Source organism: Poecilia reticulata, linkage group LG14, assembly GCF_000633615.1.
Source record: "Poecilia reticulata strain Guanapo linkage group LG14, Guppy_female_1.0+MT, whole genome shotgun sequence".
In the NCBI taxonomy this organism is placed as follows: Eukaryota; Metazoa; Chordata; class Actinopteri; order Cyprinodontiformes; family Poeciliidae; genus Poecilia; species Poecilia reticulata.
The window spans coordinates 3,163,133-3,174,971 of record NC_024344.1 but is presented as its reverse complement, the minus strand read 5'-3'; the positions used below and the strand labels follow the sequence as shown (position 1 = coordinate 3,174,971).

General features: G+C 37.0%; 2 protein-coding genes across 2 annotated transcripts in view; one reads left to right on the top strand and one right to left on the bottom strand.

Moving 5' to 3' along the window:
- Positions 1 to 4,021, top strand: part of f9b (coagulation factor IXb) — a 15,469-nt gene extending 11,448 nt beyond the window's left edge. The window contains exons 7-10 of the mRNA XM_017308493.1: positions 917 to 1,061; positions 1,806 to 1,921; positions 2,179 to 2,356; positions 3,101 to 4,021. Coding sequence (XP_017163982.1) covers positions 917 to 1,061; positions 1,806 to 1,921; positions 2,179 to 2,356; positions 3,101 to 3,660 — 999 coding nt within the window. The 3' untranslated portion in view covers positions 3,661 to 4,021. The remainder of the gene's footprint in view (positions 1 to 916; positions 1,062 to 1,805; positions 1,922 to 2,178; positions 2,357 to 3,100) is intronic.
- Positions 4,022 to 5,033: 1,012 nt separating this feature from the next.
- Positions 5,034 to 11,839, bottom strand: part of mcf2b (MCF.2 cell line derived transforming sequence b) — a 21,342-nt gene continuing 14,536 nt past the window's right edge. The window contains 7 exon segments of the mRNA XM_017308492.1: positions 5,034 to 8,050; positions 8,155 to 8,267; positions 8,418 to 8,530; positions 9,088 to 9,260; positions 11,186 to 11,231; positions 11,464 to 11,542; positions 11,639 to 11,782. Coding sequence (XP_017163981.1) covers positions 7,969 to 8,050; positions 8,155 to 8,267; positions 8,418 to 8,530; positions 9,088 to 9,260; positions 11,186 to 11,231; positions 11,464 to 11,542; positions 11,639 to 11,782 — 750 coding nt within the window. The 3' untranslated portion in view covers positions 5,034 to 7,968.

Genomic DNA, 11,839 nt, shown 5'->3' with positions numbered 1-11,839 from the left:
AGTTTTCAAGCATTTATTTTTGTTTTTGCTGACAGCTGACATTTAAGATTAAACTATTACATCAGACAATAAATGTAATGCAAAAAAGTGGGCTCAAGAAAAGCTATGTGTAAAACCTGCTTAAAGATTGCTGTTTTTAAAAGGCTCTTTTATTCTGAAAAATGAGCCTTATTGGAATGCATATTCTAATTTATTGAAGATAACTGTATAAYTGGAAATACACTTCATTTTTTATGCATGCCAGACTCTGTTGGCCCTAAGCAGGCTTTTATTAAGGTWACAGTATAAGCTGAAAAATACTCAGAAATATGTTTTGGCATACATCTAATCAGCTCTTCACTATTTAAACTGGTGGAAGAGACACGGACATTAGCTGCATCATTCACTGAAACATTGGATTGTCATGTTGYATCATAAACAGATTAAATAGATTTATTCTGTTTATTTATTTATTTTTTGTTTGCACTTACTCTTTAGTTTACATATTTTTAGTTTACCAAACTAATTTAAAMCTTTTTTGGGGAAAAAATACATTTTACGTCAATTATTTATGGCAAACCATCGGGGTCCTGCAGCAGCAAAGCAGTCCCAGACCATCACACTATACCACAACAATGGTTGACTGTYGGTATGACACTCTTTTTCTGAAATGCTGTGTTTATTTTATGCTAGATGTAATTGGATCTGCACCTTTCCCAAAGTCTTCAGATTATAAACGTGGTTTTTGGCAAATATAAGATAGACTTTATTGTTTTAGACCTGGAACTCGCCTATCGAATTGTAAACACTGACCATGTGGCAAAGGCAGGGCTGGCAATATTTAGATGCTTAAACATTTTAAAAGTATACAGCAGAACTGAGACTGGACATTTGATGAACTGATGACTAAAGTACAAGTGTTGCTGTGTGTTTGCAGGTGGCCCTGATGGCTTTTTTACCCAAGCGAAACAAAACGCTGCCTATCTGTGGAGGCTCCCTGCTTAGTGAATTTTGGGTAATCACTGCAGCCCACTGCCTGGTGTTGGCCAAACAAAAAGGACACACTATCTTTGTAAGAGTTGGTAAGACAAAACAAAAGACTCTCCAACTGTATACTTTAAAACTGATGAAACTGGGATTAATAGAGCACACAGACCTTCAAGTAAAAGGGGTTCTTTATTCTCAAAAAGAACAATTTTCTCTGAGTTGCAAAAATGAAAAAATAGTCCTTTTTTACGTGAATGGTCTATATAACACTAGGATAACGCTCCTAAAATGCAACARCTTCAAGAAAATGGTGCGTAACAGCATTATTAGCACTCAACAGAGTTGTTGCAACGCAGCTTCACAGAAAACAAAATAGTTTACGACATGGGGTAGTGGCASCTCTAAGGGAAAAACATGACGTCAGTAACATCACTTCAGCTTCGTACATGGRAAATTATACAGTTCAGACAGTAATTACTRAAAATCAGCATTTTTTACTCACGTGGTCASAAAGTCGTCTTCTCCAACAAGTCTCGGCTCCAAAATGACTTCCGTTTYATCAGTTAGAGCGCCAAAGTATGTAAACAAGAGGTTTTTTTCAACTTCCGGTATTTTCAGACCTCTAYAGCACAACAGCACCCCATGCTGAGAAAAACAAGAATTACAACCAGTAGATGAAATAAAAGCAAAATGGGGTTTACAAAATATATTTTACAGCTACCCATTTTTCACGTGGTTACACTGAATTTTCTGTATATGCTTGGAAGCTAACCACAACTAGTGTTTAATATTTTATTGTTTCATACAATGTCACGTTCTCATGTCATTAACATTTCCAGGTGAACATGATGTGAATGTGGTCGAGGCTTCAGAGCGCAACCATGCAGTGGCGGAGGAGCACATCCACCACCGCTACAACTTTAGTCAATCGCAGTTTAATCATGATATCGCCCNGGTATGACACTCTTTTTCTGAAATGCTGTGTTTATTTTATGCTAGATGTAATTGGATCTGCACCTTTCCCAAAGTCTTCAGATTATAAACGTGGTTTTTGGCAAATATAAGATAGACTTTATTGTTTTAGACCTGGAACTCGCCTATCGAATTGTAAACACTGACCATGTGGCAAAGGCAGGGCTGGCAATATTTAGATGCTTAAACATTTTAAAAGTATACAGCAGAACTGAGACTGGACATTTGATGAACTGATGACTAAAGTACAAGTGTTGCTATGTGTGTTTGCAGGTGGCCCTGATGGCTTTTTTACCCAAGCGAAACAAAACGCTGCCTATCTGTGGAGGCTCCCTGCTTAGTGAATTTTGGGTAATCACTGCAGCCCACTGCCTGGTGTTGGCCAAACAAAAAGGACACACTATCTTTGTAAGAGTTGGTAAGACAAAACAAAAGACTCTCCAACTGTATACTTTAAAACTGATGAAACTGGGATTAATAGAGCACACAGACCTTCAAGTAAAAGGGGTTCTTTATTCTCAAAAAGAACAATTTTCTCTGAGTTGCAAAAATGAAAAAATAGTCCTTTTTTACGTGAATGGTCTATATAACACTAGGATAACGCTCCTAAAATGCAACARCTTCAAGAAAATGGTGCGTAACAGCATTATTAGCACTCAACAGAGTTGTTGCAACGCAGCTTCACAGAAAACAAAATAGTTTACGACATGGGGTAGTGGCASCTCTAAGGGAAAAACATGACGTCAGTAACATCACTTCAGCTTCGTACATGGRAAATTATACAGTTCAGACAGTAATTACTRAAAATCAGCATTTTTTACTCACGTGGTCASAAAGTCGTCTTCTCCAACAAGTCTCGGCTCCAAAATGACTTCCGTTTYATCAGTTAGAGCGCCAAAGTATGTAAACAAGAGGTTTTTTTCAACTTCCGGTATTTTCAGACCTCTAYAGCACAACAGCACCCCATGCTGAGAAAAACAAGAATTACAACCAGTAGATGAAATAAAAGCAAAATGGGGTTTACAAAATATATTTTACAGCTACCCATTTTTCACGTGGTTACACTGAATTTTCTGTATATGCTTGGAAGCTAACCACAACTAGTGTTTAATATTTTATTGTTTCATACAATGTCACGTTCTCATGTCATTAACATTTCCAGGTGAACATGATGTGAATGTGGTCGAGGCTTCAGAGCGCAACCATGCAGTGGCGGAGGAGCACATCCACCACCGCTACAACTTTAGTCAATCGCAGTTTAATCATGATATCGCCCTGCTGAAGCTCGCCACTCCTGTGGAACTGTCCAATGAGAGACGTCCCATATGTGTGGGCTCAACAGCCTTCATGCAGGACCTCATGAAAGACTCCAGCATCTCCTTGGTGAGTGGCTGGGGACGGACAGTGGACAAGGGCCGTGAAGCTGACAAGCTCCAGAAGTTATCGGCTCCTGTTGCGGACCGTGCCCTGTGCAAGCAGAGCAGCCGGAACCCCATCACCCGGTTCATGTTCTGTGCCGGCCTGGCAGACGGATTGAGCGATTCGTGCCAGGGAGACAGCGGCGGCCCGCATGCCACCAACTACAAAGGAACTTGGTTTCTCACYGGCATCGTCAGCTGGGGGGAGGGTTGTGCCGAGAAGGGGAGATACGGCATCTACACCCATGTTTCACGATACTACGCCTGGATTGTTCACAAAACTGGGATCTTACAGTCCAACTAAAATATGTAGCTCAGCAAATTCAGAATTTCTTTAACTGTTGATGTCTTAACTAAAGGAAAAACTCTTTGTTCCTTTATTTGGACAAAAAAACWGATAAGTTAGTCCAACTGCTAGTCTGAGAAGGACCAACAATGGAGAGAAATTCCACTCTAACATCAAACATGTTTTTGTTTTACATAAAAACATTATAATGATTAAACGTGTTGCTTGTGAAAAACGGAGCATCGCAGAATCATACTTTACAACAMGTTGTGGTGGAAGAATGAAACATCCCTCTTGATATGTTTCTGAACATTTCCACTTCCAGATTGGGAACAAAAGCTCTTCCATGAATCTACAATAAAGGTGCATGCGAAATTTAGCCATGTTTTGAGGATATTTTTTGTAGCATTTGTATAGATTTAACTCTACTGTGATTTTTCTTGTAAAACGTATATTTATAACTGGTTATTTTTGTTTTTCTTTWCTTCACGACTTCCCTTTTATCAACAAGCAGCACATCAGATGTTCTCAACATTTCTTTGACAAGGAAACAGTGTTTTTGTGTCTGCATTGGCCTGAGGCTCACCATGAAGAAACTGATCCCATCAAGCTTTTCATTAAATTTTTCTGGAACCGCTTTATGGCTTTTTGGAGACTGTGCTGGGCCAAGGTGGGGGTCCCACTCCCTTGACCTTCTTCGGTCTGTCTGGGTTAAATATTGAAATACTTTAACTTCTAAAACAGATTTCTATTAATAATTATTTTTATTAATTTATTTGCTATTTTTCTTATTTAATGTTATAAATGTGAACCTTRGGGTGTAAACAGCCTTAAAATGAATTCATCTTTCTTGCATAAAATTCCATATTAATCAGGYATGTTTTAATGAGCAGCATCCTTCATAATGCCTTTAAAATAGATGTTAAGGTMATTTTGACATTAAGGTAGCTCTACATTGATYAATATTCTGCTTTAYAATCCCATCTAAATAATTATTTCATATGTTAGTAAAACGGGGGTCTTATAAATAAATGTTGGATTCTGTACATCAGTGATGATGAAAATAGGAAGSAGTTTKTTTAATCGAATCAAAGCAGAAGGATGATCACAGSAACCTAAAAATCAGTGAGGTGCAGAGGAAGACATGAAAGGTGTAAACAATAGGAATACGGTTTTAAAAATAAGACTAGAAATGAACTCAACTATAACGCAAAACATCGCAATCCAAAWATYATGTGATGGAGTCAAGGAATAAAACCAAGSGTTGATTTAAATCTATTTTTTAAGACTGTAGCTGTGGTTGATTCATTGGGCACATTGTGGCCCCAGACGTAGCAGCTCTGACAACAAACCACTACATYTCAATAAAGGAATTAAAAATTCAACAAAAGAACGCTGRGATTATRTTTTATTAGGCAATAAGAAATTAAAACATCTTTGTGTGATTTTATGAAGTTGAGTTTTTCTGCAAAGACCCATAACATCAGAAGAGGAGTTGAAATAAACCCCTTAGACACATCAACCAGGCGGAATCAAATGACATAACCATGTGCTTACATTTTGCAAAACAATTACAGGCATTATAATACAAGCTTGTTCAATGTTTCACAGGATAGAAAAAAGTGCAAAGTGAGCAAATGCAGCAAACAAGGTCAAGTTCAAGAAGCCTGACAGAACAAAATYGTTTCTAACCTCTGAGTTGGTTTGAAAAATCTCACAAAGAAGTAGCTACAGTCCAATGTAGGTGTTAAATACAGAGATTAAATCTAAAATCTAGTTTCACTGGTGAAGTTAATCTTGAATTTGGTACTACTGGAAGGGTTACGGTTTTTTTAGGATATAACTAATATTGTGTATTTTTAGCCTATTTATCAGTCGATAMGTTTTTGACTGCCTAAGTTATCTATTTAGATACATTTTAGATACTAAACTAGTAATAATCTTTGTATTTACATATTCACATTTGAATTTAGCTGTCTCAAAAAGTGTCATGTTTTTATAAGTGGCAATGTTTTAGTGCCCACTTTTTACACTTTTACAGTGAAAAACCATTAGTTAGACAAGATTCGTGACAATGGAAAAGTCGGTCCTGGCAGTTTTTACAGAGGCAGTAAACCGTCTGTCTGTTTCTTCATCCCATTCATCTTTGGTTACATTTCTTTTTTTTACAGTTATAGCCGACACTAAACACGGGTCTGTGTGTGTAAAACAGCAGAGGAGGCAAAAATAAAGCTAAAAGTAAGTGCAAATCTATAGAGAGGTATTTGTCCACACAGAGCCACAAGGAAAACAATAAAACACTGAGCTTGACAGAAGAATGTGAGGRGGACAAGAAACATTTTCATAYGTTCTAGCAGCAAAGCCCGGCAAGGAACAAATACATTTGTGATTACTCAGAATACATTAATARGCAGCAATCAAATAATAAAGTTTGAAAAGGAACAAAAAAATGAATTAAAAGACCTGAAATGGATTTCTTTGCCACTTTGAGGAGAATAAAGCAAAAACAAAGAATGGATGGAGGACAAATAAAAAAAGATGGGAGTTACAATAATTTTAAATATTAGTCTATTTTCCTGTGTTTTTTCCAGTTCTAGATTACTGAGCAGTATTGTAGCATTAGGTTTACTTTCCTCCCTTCTTTGTTCACATGGTATAATATGAGAAATGTTGTGTTGTGAATAACGTTTCTCTCTTACAGAATGGTTCCTGATTGGCAGAATGCATAATATCACGGATTACTAAACAAAACTGAATAAAGTTAAACTTGCCAATCATTATGCCCTTAGAAGTTTTACTGTAAATAAATCAATCTTKTCCTCAGAATGCATCTATGTATATGATCATGAATTACAATAAAACATCTTTATGGTTAGCATGCGTGATTGCATGCAAAACGCCATCCTTTTATTTGATATTTTTAAGACGAAGGAAGAACCACTGACATAGATGCAGATTGTACAAAGATCAACATATTGCTAATGTGCACCTGTATGAGAGCTGACTCCGATAAATTAYCTTGTGGCTTTACTCTGCCAAAGTTTTGTCAGATTATCTTATTATTTGGTGACCTGCAGAAACAAAACTCATTGCCAGTCATTATAAAACATTGAGGTGTGAAGAGGTAATTTTTTACATGCAACAAAATGTCAACAAGAAGTGGGAAAAGTATTATGGTGCCTGAAAGAAATTAAGACAACCTCTTGGTTGTTGTGTCCTCTTTGTGCCAGGTAAATGCAGCTTGACAAGAAATTCTGTCGCAAGTTTACAAAACCTCCTCTCAGGTTGACGTCAAACCTGATCTTACTGCATGACTACCTTTCTGGGCAATGATCTGTTCAATGATCTGTATGCATATGTGCAACCAGAAGGAATCGTAATCACAAAATGCAAACTGAGGTTTTGAACCCTGAAGTTCTTCTTTATAAGTTGCACTTTTACAATTAAAAATGAGTAACATGAACCATACAAACAGCTGATTGCACCTTAGCCTTACCCTACTCCTTCCTTTCACTTTCCTGAAAACATTTTGAGGTATCAGCACTTCMTATTTCATAGGGAACCCAAAGCATTACTGATCACTTTGTTCAATGATGTTGTTATTTATTGCTATGGAGCAAGTCTAGCCTCCTAGGTAAAGTCAGAGCAGCGACAGGACAGACTGCTGGTGTGGATGTGATGATGTGGTAAGTTTGATCAGAGACCAGCAGCATGGAAGAGCTACCACAGCTGCATCCCCACAATCTTGCTTTGTATGTTTTGTGAATGGACTAAAGAAGTCAGAGCTTCTCAGATAACACCTATGGCTGAATACAGGGGCAAAGCTAATGTGGCAACTTCTTTGCACATCAAAAGAATCCATCCCATAATGTTACAGGATGTGCTTTCTATAGTAGAAGAAAACAGGTCTCACTCAAAAACATGTCAGAAAAAGAAGCTGCAGTGATCAGCTTTGCTGTTTGGCACACAGATGATATGTACATAATTATCTGCTTGTGTTTTTTAAATATGTCATAAGAAAATATTATTTATACAACATCCTAAATAAAAGTCCATATAGGAAGTATGCGGAGGACCCACCAAACCAGTCCAGTCCAAACATTCGTCTGCATCTTTGCTAGAGCAGGTAGATAAAAATGGCTTGTATGTGCTTTCAATTTTTACATTCCTCTGAGGTCAGTCCTGTAGTACACAGCTTCTGTCACGGCTCTTTCAAGTCGAATAAGCGGCTGATGGAGTGTTTCAGTCTGACTTGACTGAAGCAGATGCCTGCATTTGTTTAGGAAATGAATGGATGATGTGAGTTTTCTAGCTTTTGATTGGCTCTCAGCAACTCTCTCCCAGAATCCTGTGCAAGTCCTCAGGCTGAACTYGACCTTCTTCACCACGACTGATATTCTYCACCATCCTAAAATTACRAACGGCACATCAGAACACAACAAACCTTTAAGATTTTATTTTTCTTTCGAYAATCAATATCCAGGAATGCATTTTAATTTGAATTTTGTTTACCACACTCCTGACGAATCCTCATAAAGCAGCTGGATGACATCGCCGCAGTTAAATATGATGTCATCAGAGCTGGCCATGCTGCTTTCTACCATGACCCTGTACCTGCCYGCCACCTGAATGTAAGAAATTAAATCTCTAGATTTATTCCAACACCAAAGGGAAGCTGGGCTTTGTTGTTTTCTGTATGTAGGTGGTTAAATCATATGACATTTTATCCACATAACAACATATAATTTGTTCCCAGCCCTTTAGGAAAAGTTTACCAGTGGGGAGGGCTGATCCTCCTCATCCGAGTCGGATAAGGCAGAGAGGTCTGTTGCACCCCAGTCCTCCAGGCCCTCGCAGATCGCCACAGAGTGAGCAGGAGCAGGCCAACCTGAAAAGACGAAACCCAAACTGCTGMACTTTTAAACCAGAAACACTGTACAGAAACGACGTAAACCTCAGAAATTTATAACACCAAAGATCAGAGATGAACCTGACTGAACTGTTGAGCTGRGGCAGAAAGAAAGAAGCGCTTTTCTTTTTTTATTGAAGTGCTTGTAAGGAGATTTCACAATAATACAAAAGACAACCAAAAAAACAAAAAAACAAAAAGATCTCCGAGAAGATGAAGTTACTCTTGCTTAGCATGCTGTTCAGCTATTAGAGGGCCTATAAAAAAATCATTTACCCTTTTTATTGGTTCAACAAATCAGTCATGATCAGCAAAATTTGGCTTTTTTGACAAAAAAGTTAAAACTGATTTCTACAACAAGAAAATAACATATTGCATATATATTCCCCATCTACTAAGTCAGTAYTTAGTAGATGCAACTTTGTTGAATTAAGTCTGTCACTTTAAAGAAGGTGATATTCATACAAWGACTTATTTAGATGTCATTATTTTGTAAAAATCAATTTTCACTTTGATTTTGCAGATTTCCAACTCACTACGTCGAGGCGAGTGAACCACAGGGTCTGAGTGGGCGGGGCTCGAATGCGTCGACTCCTCCCCTCTGTACTTGTGGGCGTGGCTTGTTGCTGAGGAACTGTGAGGAACAGGAAGACACGCTGAGCAGCCTCCCACCGGCGCAGCGCCCCACGACACACACATCTCTGATGTGCTAAAAAAAAACAACGCATGGCCACAGAAACACAGACACGAGCACCACAAACAGGACAGGCAAACAAACATCCACCGTGTCACAGAAACCAAGGTCAAACCTCAGAAACATTCTGGAGGTTCACTCTGCATTCCACTCATTTTGCAACAACATATATTTCAGCCTCTGATTTCGAACTGCGTTCAAACACAGGCAACTTAGAGTGCTGCAATATATGGAATTGTTATTTTATTTAAACAAAATTCTACACAAACACATGAGAAAGGTCATGTATATTTATTTCATTTGTAAATAACCAACGTATAGTTTAACTTAACTTGCTTTAAGTAGCAGATGGGTGGGAAAACCAAAAAGTCTTGCAAGACAGAATCTCCTCCAAGCAACCTAAAAGACTAGATACTATAGAAAYTCATTTAGTTTATTATTCTGCATAAGTTATTTCAATCCTGGTCTTTGAGATTCCAGAATGTTTTAGATGATTCAATGAATACAGAATTTTGTTTAACTGTCTTTTTATGCTCCACATCTCTGGAATAAACTGCTAACCATCATAAATGTTCAGACATCAACCTGTCCTCAAATTTTAAAGCTTCTTCTTAAAACTGGCYTGAAGAAAAAACATAATCTGTTTTGTTTACCTTTTTACTGATAGCAAATTGTGTTGAATTTTAGTTNTAACTTGCTTTAAGTAGCAGATGGGTGGGAAAACCAAAAAGTCTTGCAAGACAGAATCTCCTCCAAGCAACCTAAAAGACTAGATACTATAGAAATTCATTTAGTTTATTATTCTGCATAAGTTATTTCAATCCTGGTCTTTGAGATTCCAGAATGTTTTAGATGATTCAATGAATACAGAATTTTGTTTAACTGTCTTTTTATGCTCCACATCTCTGGAATAAACTGCTAACCATCATAAATGTTCAGACATCAACCTGTCCTCAAATTTTAAAGCTTCTTCTTAAAACTGGCYTGAAGAAAAAACATAATCTGTTTTGTTTACCTTTTTACTGATAGCAAATTGTGTTGAATTTTAGTTCTGTGTTCAACATTTATTTTGTTTTTACTTGTGTAATTATTTGCATTCCCTAGTTTTGTGATATCACCCATTCACAGTTTTACTTGAAGCTAATTTAGTTCATCTTCATACCAAAAAACGTCTTATCTTAAATAACTTTATAACTTTCTTCACGTAACTCAAGATTAATGTAACTTAAGAAGCTCTACCATATGTGCTGTAAATTTTCTCAGATGAAGGCCTTTTGGTAAAACATAAATCTATAATATCATGCATGGAAACAATGCTGTTTGTTTTCTTCTGTTGGTAAAATATGTTTGAAATTATAAAACAAACAAAAAAAGTTACYTAGACATAAAATAACAATGTTTTCATAATATGACACACATTCCCCAAACCCATAACATGCTGGCATGCAAACACGAATCACTGTTACTTTARCATACACAAAAATATAAAAGACCTGTAAAGAAATACAGTTAATCATATCCTGATGATACTGGACTTTCATTAAAAGGAATTTGAAAAATGGCATAAAAAATAAACAAAAAATACGTTTTAATTTTTGTCTCATATTCCTGGGAATCATGACAGAAACTCACTGCTGTCTATAAAAAGCATGTGGTTGAGAAGCAATTTGCTGAGGGACAATAATCCAAATACTAGAGGTAGCAAATGTACATATTTGAGCCTGTAATGTTAGCGCTGTGTATATTATAGAAAGTTAGGATTAAGTCAAACTTGTGCAGTTTTTTARTCACAAAAGGTTGTATGTCGTAATAGTATTGGAAAATGGATGGATGARTGTGCTGTTAAATATCAGAATATATATAATATTAATATCAATGATGAGTGTACATAATTATCTGACCAGCRGTTTGGATGACTGAGATCTTTAAAAGYGAGTCACCTGTCAGAGAGAAGGTTGTCTGGAAGAGCAAGAGAAGAATCTTCATCTGAGGAAGATGAAGACAGACACACCTGGGTTACATCTGAGTGAATTTGAGTTTATAAACCACATTAAATTGGTAGAGCAGAAAAAAACTCTAAGGAAACAGCAACACTAAATAAGTACAGTATTACTTTACATGTACGAATTATAGCAGRTGGCAAGTTTGACTGTAAAACTGGCATTTGCTTAAAACATGTAAAGACATGTTTTAACTGAACAATGTAAGTGGTAGAAACCTTGTCGTAGTTTCTGTGGGTTGGCCAGTATTTTTTGAATCTCGTTCAGCCAGGCAACTTTGACCTCCACTGTGGGAGCCTAGGACAGACAGCACACCCTCAGACCACAGAAAAACTAGTTTAAGGCTGAAATTATATGTAACTCGATATAAAATAGCAAACAAAAGCAAAATACCTGAACTAAATAAACAACTTCTCTGCCACTGTAGCAGATTTCAAATTTCTTRACATCTCCTTTCACAGTTTCTGTGATGGCCACTGTGCTCATCTGGAGAAAAACAGGGATGATATAAAACAGCTTTATATTATCAGTGGGTTTTTAGTGATCTAGCTGCCATTGTAATTACAGATTTGATACTCAATGTGCACCAGAAAA